This window comes from Anomaloglossus baeobatrachus, chromosome 6 (assembly GCF_048569485.1).
Source record: "Anomaloglossus baeobatrachus isolate aAnoBae1 chromosome 6, aAnoBae1.hap1, whole genome shotgun sequence".
Taxonomy (NCBI): Eukaryota; Metazoa; Chordata; class Amphibia; order Anura; family Aromobatidae; genus Anomaloglossus; species Anomaloglossus baeobatrachus.
This window is the reverse complement of record NC_134358.1, coordinates 506,365,022-506,378,746: the sequence shown is the minus strand read 5'-3', so window position 1 is coordinate 506,378,746 and position 13,725 is coordinate 506,365,022. Positions and strand designations below refer to the sequence as shown.

Sequence of the window (13,725 nt, the reverse complement as noted above, 5' to 3'; positions counted from 1 at the left end):
GTGCCAGCCACAGGGGGCCGTGTGCAGCAATAGTGGGCCGTGTGTCAGCCACAGTGGGCCGTGTGCCAGCCACAGTGGGCCGTGTGCCAGCCACAGGGGGCCGTGTGCCAGCCACAGGGGGCCATGTGCCAGCCACAGGGGGCCATGTGCAGCCACAGGGGGCCATGTGCAGCCACAGTGGGCCATGTGCCAGCCACAGGGGCCATGTGCCAGCCACAGTGGGCCATGTGCATCCACAGTGGGCCGTGTGCCAGCCACAGTGGGCCGTGTGCCGGCCACAGTGGGCCGTGTGCCAGCCACAGGGGGCCATGTGCTAGCCATAGGGGCCATGTGCCAGCCATAGAGGACGTGTGCCAGCCATAGAGGATGTGTGCCAGCCATAGGGGACATGTGGCATCACTGGGGGATGTGTGCCAGCACAAGGGGGCTATATTCAATATAAGGTGGCCATATCCAGATTAAGGGGGCTAATTTTAGGATGGTGGGGCTTTGAGGGACATATACCCTATATGATTTGTTAGACGGACACTGGCATTATAAGACGGACCCCATTTATTAAAAAATTCTCTATTCCTTCACCAAATTTGGGGGTGCGTCTTATAATCAGGTGCGTCCTATAAAGCGAAAAAATACGGTATATAGTTACATAGGTTGAAAAAAGACCTAGGTCCATCTAGTTCACCCTTCCTCCACCAATTCTACATTTTGTCCCTAAGTCACTTATAACCAACAATGTTGTGTACTGAGGAAATCATCCAACCCTTATTTAAAAGCTGTTATAGTGTCTGCCATCCCTACCTCTTGTGGTCTGACTGCTCTAACTGTAAAGAATCCTTTCCTATTTAGCTGCCGGAATCGCTTTTCTTCCATTCACAGTGTATGCCCCCCTCCCCCCTTCCCCCTGGTCCTTAGTACTGTCTTTGGAAGAAATAAGTCATGTGTCAGTCCTTTATATTGAATGAAACCAAACGTTTTCATACACTATGTAAAATGACACATCTGTAGGTTTTTCTCACTATCTGACATGAAAACAGAATAAACCTTTCCCGTTTTAGGTCAATTAGGAAACAAAATTATTTATATTTGCCAAATGCCAGAATAATGAGAGAGAGAGAATGTTTAAAGACATTTTTATTATTTTCTGCAAAGTCAAAAGCTTGCATACACTAAAAGTACTATGCCTTTAGACAATATGGGACAGCCCATATGATGATGTCATGTCTTTGGAAGCTTCTGATAGGTTTATGGGCAACATCAGAGCTAATTAGAGACACAACTCTTGATGTATTTTATTGCACACCTGAAACACACTGCTTGAGTGCAATTTCCAGAAACCTGAAGGTGCGTCATTCATCTGGACAAACAATTATATGCAAGTACAAACAACATGGCAATGTACAGCCAGGAAGGAGACGGGTTCTGTGTATCAGAGATGAACATGTTTTGGTGGTCAGGGATACTGAATCTGTTTTATTTCCTTGAGGGTGGCGTATCTGTACGATGTCACACTATAATGGCATATACCTGAGGAGGGTGGTGTACATGCTGTGAAAAATCCATCTCAGAATAGATTTATAGTCTTTTGTTATATATATATATATATATATATATATATATATATATATACATATATATATATATATATATATATATATATGTGTGTGTGTGTGTGTGTGTGTAAAATCTATATACTGTATATATATTATGCTATACAGTCTATAGTATAACTTAAATAATTACACATGGAAACTAAATAATAATATTGATGATAATAATAATAATACTACTACTACTACTAATAATAATAATAACAATAATAATAATAAAATTAATAAATTATAATAATAAAAACATTTTTATATATATATATATATATATATATATATATATATACATATATATATACATATATATACATATATATATAGAGAGTATATATACAGCTCTGGCAAAAATTAAGAGACCACTGCAAAATTGGCAGTATTTCTGATTTTTCTCTTTATAGGTGTATTTTTGACTAAAATGTAATTTGTTCTTTTATTGTATAAACTACTGACAACATGTCTACCAATTTCCAAGCAATACATTTTGTATTTATTTACTGAAAATAAGAAATGGTCAGCATAACAAAAAAATGCATTGCTTTCAGACCTCAAATAATGCAAAGAAAACAAGTTCATAATCACTACAATAATGCTTTAACTCAGGAAGAGTTCAGAAATCAATATTTTGTGGAATAAACATTATTTGTAATCACATCTTTCATGCGTCTTGGCATGCTTTGCTTTCCACCAGTCTTTCACACTGTTTTTGGGTGACCTTATGCCACCTAGTGCAAAAATGTAAGCAGTTCTTCTTTGTTTGATTGGTTGTGACTATCCATCTTCCTCTTGATTACATTCCAGAGGTTTTCAATGGGGTTCAGGTGTGGAGATTGGGCTGGCCATGACAAGGTTTTGATGTGGTGGTTCTTCATCCACACATTGATTGACCTAGATGTGTGGCATGGCGCATTGTCCTGCTGGAAAAAACAGTCCTCAGAGTTGGGCACATTGCCTCAGCAGCAGGAAGCAACTGTTTTTCCAGTATAACCTTGTATGCGGCTTGATTCATTCGTCCTACGCAAAGTTTAATCTGCCCAATTCCAGCCTTGCTGAAGCATCCCCAGATTATCACCGATCCTCCACCAAATTTCACAGTGGGTACAAGACGTCGTGGCTTGTTCGCCTCTCCAGGTCTCCATCTAACCGTTAGATGACCAAGTGTTGGGCAAAGCTGAAAATTAGACTCATCAGAAAAGATTACCTTACTCTAGAAATTGGGCAGATTAAACTTTGCGAAGTTTACTCAATAATATACCTAGAAAGTGAAAAATGTGAAAAACTGGCAATTTTGCAGTGGTCTCTTAATTTTTGCCAGAGCTGTATATATTATATAGCTATTCTGACTTATTCTATTCTGACATAGATTTTCATTTACAGCATCATCAGGTCTGGTATATCTATTTATTAATATAGCCAGTGTATATTGTGAAATCTGGTGACAGATTATTTTTATACAAGTAAAATATATCTTTGTACCGTGTTAGCCAGTAGAGATAAAAAAAATTGTTTAAAAGAACAGAGTCCTCAGTGGTTGATACCTTTTAATGGCTAACTGAAAAGATGGTAATAATTGCAAGCTTTTGAGACTACTCAGGTCTCTTCATCAGGCATGGTATAACACAAAATCTGAAGAGTCACATATTTATACATAACAGGACTTAGAATAGTGCAGTAAAAAAAAAAAAACAAAACAAAAAACAAACAAGTTATATGAAACTGAACAATCTCTATGGCAGGGGGGCAAACTGTTGTGGCCATAAATACTGCTGCAGTTCAGTGTGGAAGTTTTATTGTCCTCTGATTAGGGTCTGGTCCAGGCTGTGACACGCTCGGATGGTCAGAGAAGCACATCTTTTAACTGATGTAAAAAGACATGAATCCATGAGACACATTCATTCCTGCTCTGAATGTGTCAAAGGTCATCATAAGTTTGTACTCCCATAGTCTCCTATCTCTCTGGGACTTGAAGTTTCCTTTCAATACCAGCAATTTCATGTCCATGATGCTGTGGTCTGAGTTACAAAAATGTTTGGCCACATGTAGATCCATCCTTTTTTCTCTAATTGTGTGGCGGTGAGAATTCATCCTTGTCCTGAGCTGTTGTCCTGTCTCCCCTACATACAGACCCCCAGTTGGACATTTGGTACATATAATTAAGTACACCACATTGGTTGTGGTGCAGCTGAAGGTACCTTGGATCTTGTAGTCCTGATGTGATCTGGGAATCTTTATCTTGTCCGTTGACAATATTAATGGACAGGTCTTACATTTTTTCTGGTTGCAGGGAAATGTTCCTGTTGGTGTTGGAGAGGACAGGGAGCTTCTGACAATGATGCTTCTTAGATTTGGGGGCTGTCTAAAACACAGAAGTGGGGGGTCTGGAAAAATAGATTTTAACCGGGCATCTTTTTGCAGTAATGGTTGTAGTTTCCGTGCAGCTCCTCTAAACACCTCCAGATGTGGATTGTAGGTGACTACAAGAGGGACCCGGTTGATTTCTTCTTTAGTTTTATAATGTAGAAGATGGTTTCGTGATATTCTGGTGGCTCTTATAATCTGGTTTTCAATTGTTCTTGGGTGGTAGCCTTGATTCAGAAAGGTCTTTCTGAGGCCCTCAAGGTGATTGTCTCTATCTGTACTGTTGGAACATATCCGATTGTACCTGATAGCCTGGCTGTATACAAAAGAGTTTTTTATGTGTTTTGGATGAAAACTGTCCCATTTCAGGTATGTTGGACGGTCAATTGGCTTCTTGTACAGGGATGTCTCTATTTCATTGTTCCATAGTTTAATGATGGTGTCCAAGAAGTTGATTTCCGTGCAGGAGTAGTTGAGTGTTAGGTTGATGGTGGGATGAAACTGATTAAATTGTTCATGGAAGGTCTTCAGCTGCTGCTCAGACTCTGTCCAGATAATTAAAATATCATCAATGTAACAGTAGTAGGCCAGAGGCCTGATAGGACAAGAGGATAAAAAGTCACTCTCAAGCTTGGCCATGAAAAGATTTGCATATTGTGGTGCCATTTTGCTTCCCATTGCAGTCCCAGTCTTCTGTAGATATATGTCATTGTCAAATGCAAAGTAATTATGGGTGAGGATGAATTTTGTAAGCTTCACCACAGAATTGGCATCAGTTCCTGTATTTTCCAGGAAAATTTTGCAAGCATTTAATCCATCCTGGTGTGGAATATTCGAGTACAAGGATTCCACATCCATGGTAGCAAGGATGGTTCCCTCTGGAAGAGGACCTATTGCTGATAGTTTTTTCAATAGGTCAGTAGTGTCCTGGATGTAGCTGGTTGTATCCCTTACCAAGGGTTTAAGGATACCCTCTACCCATCCAGAGACTTGTTCAGTGAGGGTGCCCACACATGAAATGATGGGTCTTCCTGGGTTTCCAGATTTGTGAATTTTGGATTATTTTTAGGCAGTCAGATTTTCAATGGGCAGTGTCCCTTAGATTTTACATATACTTTAGAACTGATAATAAGTAATGGCCAAGATTTATGGGCTTTTTATTTTCTAACATAGAAAATCCCAGCATAATTCTTATAAGAAGGGAAACATAATGATAAGCATGTGTTACAGGCCAGAAATACCCATCATTTTCTGAAGGAACGCTCTGTACAAAAACAGACAGTTTATCCGCCTGTTGATAAAAAACTTGAAAAATCAATGTTTGTGATCACGATAATTTGGCTTGTGAGATATTAAGTTATATATTCATGATATGTTTGTCATTAGGCTATGAATAGGCATTTCTCTTCCCTTTATGTAACACTTTGAAATGATTGTGCCACTTGCAGAGAAAATAACGAGTTGCTGCAGAGTGATTCTATTTTCCGAGCAGAGACTGGCATTTTATACTAATACTAGGTACAGTCACGCAGTCAGCATGCCAAACGGGCTCACAGAGTCGTGCGCAACATCGCGTCTTCTAATGTGTACACAGTGCATGATCTTAAATTCGTCATTTTATGCTTTCATTATAAACTTCAAATCCTACGACCAATATAGAACTTCTGCATTCTCATGTATGATGTTGAAGCCATAAAAGCCAAGTATCAGTCATGATATTGAGTAAAACAGTAAGGTGCTATCAGTAACAGCTTGTGCATTTGATGCCAAGCCATGTAGGGTGGTGGTCAGTTTGATTCACAATGTGCACTCACCACTGGCAGACACAGGCAGAAGAGGGACCCTGTGCAAGAACAATATACGGGCTCTTTGCAGCCCAAAGCTCATCAAAATACACAATTCCTACTGCTTTGGAGGTAGAAATTGGCCCCCTTACCTCATTGGACCTTGTGCGGCCACACAGGTTCCACCAATGATATGTCCGCCCCTGGCACCCACAACAGTGTCATCCACAAAGCTAGACAGAGAGGGGTAATGTATCAAAGAACCAGAGATCTAGGCACTCCATAGGTAGATTAGAAGCGCTACTGGTAAGGTGACATGACTGCAGTGGTGAGCGCCTCACCACTGGGGTCACTTGGCTGTCGTACCATTAGCGTTCCTATGCCATAAATGACTATCCTAAATGCAATCCATATATCTGAACAAGGTCTAAGTTATTGACTGAAATGTTGTATGTAAAATTAGCATGCAAATTGGATTGCTAAGACATATCACCTCAATTTAACACTGGAATACCTAGTTCTTCAGATCTACAATAAGGAGTAGAACCCTAGTAGAGCACAACCCATTTTGACTGCTGCGATCTACATGCAAGGGTAATGTATCACAGCATTACTAAAGGCCACTTTACACGCGGCGATTTATCGTGCGATCGCACCAGCCCCCATCATTTGTGCGTTACGGGCAATTTGTTGCCCGTGGCGCACAATGTCGGTAACCCCCGTCACACGTACTTACCTCCCGAACGGCCTCTCTGTGGGCGGTGAACATCCTCTTCCTGATGGGGGAGGGATGATCGGCGTCACAGCGACGTCACACAGCGGCCGGCCAATAGAAGCGGAGGGGCCGAGATGAGCGGGACATAACATCCCGCCCACCACCTTCCTTCCGCATTGCTAGCGGGACGCAGGTAAGTTGCAGTTCATCGTTCCCGGGGTGTCACATGGAGCAATGTGTGCTGCCTCGGGAACAATGAACAACCGGCGCGCAGAAGGACAATCGATTTTTTGAAAATGAGCGACGTGTCAACGAGCAACGATAAGGTGAGTATTTTTGCTCGTTCACAGTCGCTCGTAAATGTCACACGCTACGATATGTCAAACGATGCCGGATGTGCATCACTAACGACGTGACCCCGACGACATATCGTTAGATATATCGTAGTGTGTAACGGGCCCTTTAGGCAGCATGTTGGTTCAGTGGTTAGCACTGCAGTGCTGGGCTCCTGGAGTCATAGCCCACCAAGGACAACATCTGCAAGGAGTTTGTATGTTCTCCCTGTGTTTTCGTGGGTTTCCTCTGAGTTCCTAGTTTCCTCCGAAACTCCAAAGACATACAGATAAGGAATGTAGATTGTGAGCCCCAATGGGAACAGTGAACATCAGGTCAGTAAATAGCTGTGGAATTAATAGCGCTATATAAGTGAGTAAAATAATAATAAATTGACAGTGTAAAAAAAAAGATTGCATGCTATATTTGGAAAAAGTGTGAGGCTTTTTGCCATTTTATGACACTTTATCCACTTCTACCAACAGAATATCATTGGGTGTGGTAGGCTTTGCAAATAAGGTTTAATGAATTCTCAGCATCTAAGAGTGCCATTTAAGTACTGTGATCCAGTGTCGATGTGTATTCCGGTGACCATGATCCCTTTCCATCTGTGACGGGATCTCGCTTTTCTGTAAAGTGAATGGTTCAACTCAAAATTACAACTTATTCAACAAATAGAAAAGGCCTCATGTGGCTATGTCAATGGAAAAAAGTTATGGCTCTTGGGAAAGGGAGGAGAAAAAAAATTGAAGGCACAAAAATGAAATTGGGCTGGTCAGAAAAGTATTAGGTCAGATTAGCTACTGTTAAAAAAGGTGCACAAAAATTGGCAAACTCACTCCAGTAGGGGGTGGGAAAATGGTGAAAATCAGCTATAGGCAGAAATGTATGTCTAGTGATGTGCTAAACGTAAGAAGTATTGTGCAAAAATGTTATGAATTTGACACAAATGTCAGCAACGCAACAACAAACTAAACAGACTTCACAAATCCCTCTCATAATACCTTCTCTCCAGTGCCTTCCTCGCAGTGTCAGTGTTTTTTGCCCACTGAGCTGTAAAGAAAAGTGATTTAACTTTGCTATTAGTTAGAGTGCCCCTTTAGCCACCGAAATAGTATCTGCCAGGCTCAGTGCTTTTAGTAAAGCGCTGGCCTTGGCAGATACAACTTTATCCCTGACCCGTCTGGTGTGTTCCTTGGTTTTCATGATGCTGTTTGATCCCTAATGTTCTCAAACAAACCTCTGAGGCCTTCACAGAAGAGATATAGTTATACTGAAAGTAAATTACACACAGGTGTAATTAGATATACTAATTATTTGACTTCTTGAGGCCATTGGTCATTCAGGATTTTATTTAGGGGTACCAGACAATAGGGGGCTGAATACCAATGCACATCACAAATTTCAGATTTATATTTTTAAAATATTCAGAAAATTGTATATAATTTTCTTTACACTTCACAAATACTTCCTGCTTAGCGTTGGTATATCAGATAAAATCCCAATAAAATACATTTAACTTTGTGGGTGTAATGTGAAAAAATGTAGAAAAGTTCACAGGATATGAATACTTTTTCAAGGCACTGTATGTCTCCATTTGTGGGAAAAAATTCCGAATAACTTGTTTTTTTTAATCATAGAAATCCCTGGTGTTTGTATGTATATGAGGCCAGTGCATGCAAAGTCATACAGGGAAGACTGTCAATCACTGAATGGGACCACCCACTGGACTCGTACAAACAAACACACAGGATTTAAATGAATAAAATGCAAGTTTTACTGAAACTTTTACTATGAAAATTAATATCAATCTCATTAGTTCCTCGTGCTCTATAAAATCCTGCCTGCAGATCAGATGTCATTTTCAACCTGACAGGATCCCTTTAAGACTTCTGCTGAACTGTACCTTCCATGTATTGGGTATTTGGAATATTGATCAAATCCTTGGTGGATTCATTAGCATCTCATAAAGGATCTTTAGAAATACTTTTTTTTTAAAGATCCCTTTATGTATGCTATTAGATACAGGGACAGTTAGACAGGGATTAGAACTGCTCATGGTTCGGAGTGCATAGTGCACCTGACAGGTTCCCTTTAAGAAAACATCATATCAGTTACAAATGCAAGTACAATGGATGGCTAAATAGCGATCCTTTAATGGATGCGTTTGTCCACATATTCCCATGTTAAAAAAAAAAACAGATCAGAAATCAGATTCCTAATGGACCCGTTCTAACGGATGACTACAGGGCATGTGAACTTAGCCTTAGTGTGTTTACTTTGTTGTTGTTATCTTTTTTATTTCAGAGTGCTTTTGTTCTCTTTGTTACATTTTTCTGTACAATCAGTTTCAGTCATGAGCGTTTTCCTTAGTTCTTCATTAGTTGATCATGCTTGTGTGGATGAGATCATTATTATTACTAGTTATGGGTGAATAGTACAGTGCTGGCCAAAAGTATTGGCACCCCTGCAATTCTGTCAGATAATACTCTGTTTCTTCTTGAAAATGATTGCAATCACAAATTCTTTGGTATTATTATCTTCATTTATTTTGCTTGCAATGAAAAAAACACAAAAGAGAATGAAACAAAAATCAAATCATTGATCATTTCAAACTCGAAAAATGGGCCAGACAAAAGTATTGGCACCCTTAGCCTAATACTTGGTTGCACAACCTTTAGCCAAAATAACTGCGAACAACCGCTTCTGGTAACCATCAATGAGTTTCTTACAATGCTCTGCTGGAATTTTAGACCATTCTTCTTTGGCAAACTGCTCCAGGTCCCTGAGATTTGAAGGGTGCCTTCTCCAAACTGCCATTTTGAGATCTCTCCACAGGTGTTTTATGGGATTCAGGTCTGGACTCATTGCTGGCCACTTTAATAGTCTCCAGTGCTTTCTATCAAACCATTTTCTAGTGCTTTTTGAAGTGTGTTTTGGGTCATTGTCCTGCTGGAAGACCCATGACCTCTGAGGAAGACCCAGCTTTCTCACACTGGGCCCTACATTATGCTGCAAAATTTGTTGGTAGTCTTCAGACTTCATAATGCCATGCACACGGTCAAGCAGTCCAGTGCCAGAGGCAGCAAAGCAACCCCAAAACATCAGGGAACCTCTGCCATGTTTGACTGTAGGGACCGTGTTCTTTTCTTTGAATGCCTCTTTTTTTTCATGTAGACTCTATGTTGATGGCTTTTCCCAAAAAGCTCTACTTTTGTCTTTTCCCAAAAAGCTCTACTTTTGTCTCATCTGACCAGAGAACATTCTTCCAAAACGTTTTAGGCTTTCTCAGGTAAGTTTTGGCAAACTCTAGCCTGGCTTTTTTATTATGTCTCGGAGTAAGAAGTGGGGTCTTCCTGGGTATCCTACCATACAGTCCCTTTTCATTCAGACGCCGACGGATAGTACGGATTGACACTGTTGTACCCTTGGACTGCAGGGCAGCTTGAACTTGTTTGGATGTTAGTCGAGGTTCTTTATCCACCATCCGCACAATCTTGCGTTGAAATCTCTTGTCAATTTTTCTTTTCCTTCCACATCTAGGGAGGTTAGCCACAGTGCCATGAGTTTTAAACTTCTTGATGACACTGCGCACCGTAGACACAGGAACTTTCAGGTCTTTGGAGATGGACTTGTAGCCTTGAGATTGCTCATGCTTCCTGACAATTTGGATTCTCAAGTCCTCAGATAGTTCTTTGGTCTTCTTTCTTTTCTCCATGCTCAATGTGGTACACACAAGGACACAGGACAGAGGTTGAGTCAACTTTAATCCAAGTCAACTGGCTGCAAGTGTGATTTAGTTATTGCCAACACCTGTTAGGTGCCACAGGTAAGTTACAGGTGCTGTTATTTACACAAATTAGAGAAGCATCACATGATTTTTCAAACAGTGCCAATACTTTTGTCCACCCCCTTTTTTATGTTTGGTGTGGAATTATATCCAATTTGGCTTTTTCATTGAAGACAAATTAAATGAAGATAATAATACCAAAGAATTTGTGATTGCAATCATTTTCAAGAAGAAACTGAGTATGATCTGACAGAATTGCAGGGGTGCCAATACTTTTGGCCAGCACTGTAACTATTCGTGTTCGGAGAATGCTTACCGAATACCGAGTACCGTACTAGTCGAGTATTCGTCACGGCAAGAAAAATGTTCGGGTTCCACATTGACTTGCATTAGGTTCGTTAATCGTGACAAATACTGGAATAGTACTTTGGGCTTCGTTATGAATAATCCAAATAGTTACTATTCGCTCATCACGAACTATTACATATGCTTGAAATCATTTAGATCTGACACTATTGCTTTGTGTAAATGGGCCTGAAGACTGGTAATTTTCCATTTTTGGGTCCTGTTTGCAGTGGGTCAGGATTTTGGCTTCTGCAGAGCCTCTCATTCCGAGATACGTGGTGTGGAATAAAATACTCTTTAAATAATACATACAGTCAATGCCTTCTTTTGAACTTACACGTTTTGTGGAAAATCTTTCATAGCATTCTCTATTAATTTAAATCAAAGTCTATCTCGCCGTTGCCATTCCTTACAATGCCGGTTCACTTGATGTGGCGTTTTGCGGTTTAGTTTGTGATCACACTGCCTTTCTTTCAATCTCTTTTGATTTCTCCTAATCACACCACACGGACCTCCTTCTCCTGCGAATATCTGATTTTGTGCGGCTACAGCCATCATGACAAATATTAACCCATCGTTGTTGCCATAGTAACATAGGTGTGCGCTCATACATATTGTATTATCCTGTTTATTTCATTTTTCCTGGCCAAGTGTCTGTATACAGACGAGTATACATGCAAAATATGCCATTAAATCCAAGGCCGAATATAGCATCAAATACAGTGAAACATAAACCTATAGCCGTAATAAATAAATAGAAAGTAGCTCAGCTCTAATGTGAGGAGGCTGGAGTCGGGTGCAACAGCGTAATTAATCACCGAGGAATCTGTCCTAAATACATAAATCTACAATGTTTTATGCCATATAACAAAATATAATATTATATTTTAGTTACGGATGAGCTAATATTCCAAAATTTGAAAATTGTCAGATTTTTTTTAAAGTTGAACAAAATTGAAATTCCATTTACATCAAATAAATTTAAATCCAGACCACCAGGAAGGGGTTAAAAAAATCTCCCGCCTCCGCTGAACCTCCAATCCATATCCTCTGTTGTTCTTTCTTTTGTTTTCTACCGTCCTCCATTTCTGGGTGTCATGCGATGTTCGGTTCTGCATAGACCTGCTGGCACGGCGTTGTTAGACTCTGTTCACACCACAGAGTCTGACAAGCAACCTGAGCCTTCTGGATTGATCAGCCAGTGCCGGGTGTCGGCTGATTCAGGTTCTCTGGTCTTCAGCTCTGCAGCAGGTTGCTAATTGTCACATGCAGCTGTCTCCTCTCTATTTAAAGCTTCCTTCCAGTAGGCGCCGATGATAGCTTCAGCATAATCTCCAGTGATCCCAGTCTTGGTGGTTATCCTGCTTATGGTGATCCGTGTTGCACTTTTGAGTGGTGTGAGCGTTTCCCTATAGTGCGTTACTTCCTTCCCATTTTTGTTGCTTACCTGTACACATATTGTCTCTCCTGTGTGTTTTGAGTGCCGTGTGTATGAGTTTCCTTTCTCCCTTGTCTGTCTCTTTTTGTGGGGTTTTGTCATTGAGTTTTCTGGCCACCTCAAGGGAGTGGGAGAGGGTGAGTAACATCAGGGTCATGCTGGGGTCTCGGACCTGGCTACCATTAAGCCTACCTCCAAAATAAGGGATAGCACAGGGTCTCAAGTCTGAGGGCAGCCTAGCGGCCTTTGTCCTGTCATTATTTACCATGTGACACTGGGCATCGAGTGATAAAGGATAGCACTGGTGGCCCAGAAAGTGAAAAAGATATAAAAGAAGACAGAGAAACCGATCAGAGAATTGGTGGCAGAGAGGTAGAGAGGACCTGGGATGGCCAAGGAGAGGTGAGTAAAACTTTTTTAACCCCTTCCCATACCTCAAAACTTAGCAAAATAGCATCCCGTCATCTGCCATTTTGCTTAAATTTGAAAGAATTATAATTGCAAAAAAGTGTGGATTTTGCTGAAAATTGGACAATTAATAGAGAAATAGATTTGTTACAAATTGATTCATTCATCGTTAATTTAAGTGATTAATTTGAAGACATTTTACCCCATTCTTTCCTTTCAATCTCTGCAGCGTGTCGGGATCAGCTGTTGTATTCCAAGTACTCCCTGGCATCAGGAATATTACTACAGAAGATGTGGCTAATGCAGCAGGTACTCTTTCTCTGTCTTTAATATTTATAAATAAATGGATAAATTCTGGGGAAGATTTACTAATGTGAGTGTTTCCCACAAAAAAATGGTTATTGTTTGAAGTGTGACATAAATAGATAGGGGAAGAGCTTAAAGGGAATCTGTTAGCAGGTTTTGCTATGGAAGCAGAGGAAAGTATGCTGTAATGGTTAAAAAACAAAAAGCAACTGTGCTCCTCTTATCAGTGTGTAAGCTATTGTTCACTTAAACTAATGGTGTTATTACCCTGTGATTAATATTGCTTGGTCTAGCTGGCATGGGCAGAGGAGTCTAACACATCCCCTGCTGTGATTGACATTTCACAGTCAATGCACAATCTTTATTGAGAGCGTGGTATGGACTGGGACAGCTCCAGGGGCTCAGCTACCTGCTTAAAACTCAATTCTTTGGGCTCAGCTACATGCTTAAAATTCACTTCTTTGATTAGAGAACAGCTGCAGCCAGTAATCTATGTGATACACCGTTTGATTCAGAATCTCTTTTCCTACATTATGTTGATGTCAGATAAGGTAGCAAAAACTTGCTTACAAATTCCCTTTAAAGGAAATCTGTCAGCAGGTTTTTAGATGCTGAACTAATTTTTTTCTATGTGTTAAAGCATC

General features: G+C 40.4%; 1 protein-coding gene across 1 annotated transcript in view; it reads left to right on the top strand.

The window, feature by feature from the left end:
• PTPRN2 (protein tyrosine phosphatase receptor type N2) overlaps nucleotides 1-13,725 on the top strand; it is a 1,389,072-nt gene that overhangs the window by 588,354 nt on the left and 786,993 nt on the right. The window contains exon 11 of the mRNA XM_075315450.1: nucleotides 13,005-13,084. Coding sequence (XP_075171565.1) covers nucleotides 13,005-13,084 — 80 coding nt within the window. The remainder of the gene's footprint in view (nucleotides 1-13,004; nucleotides 13,085-13,725) is intronic.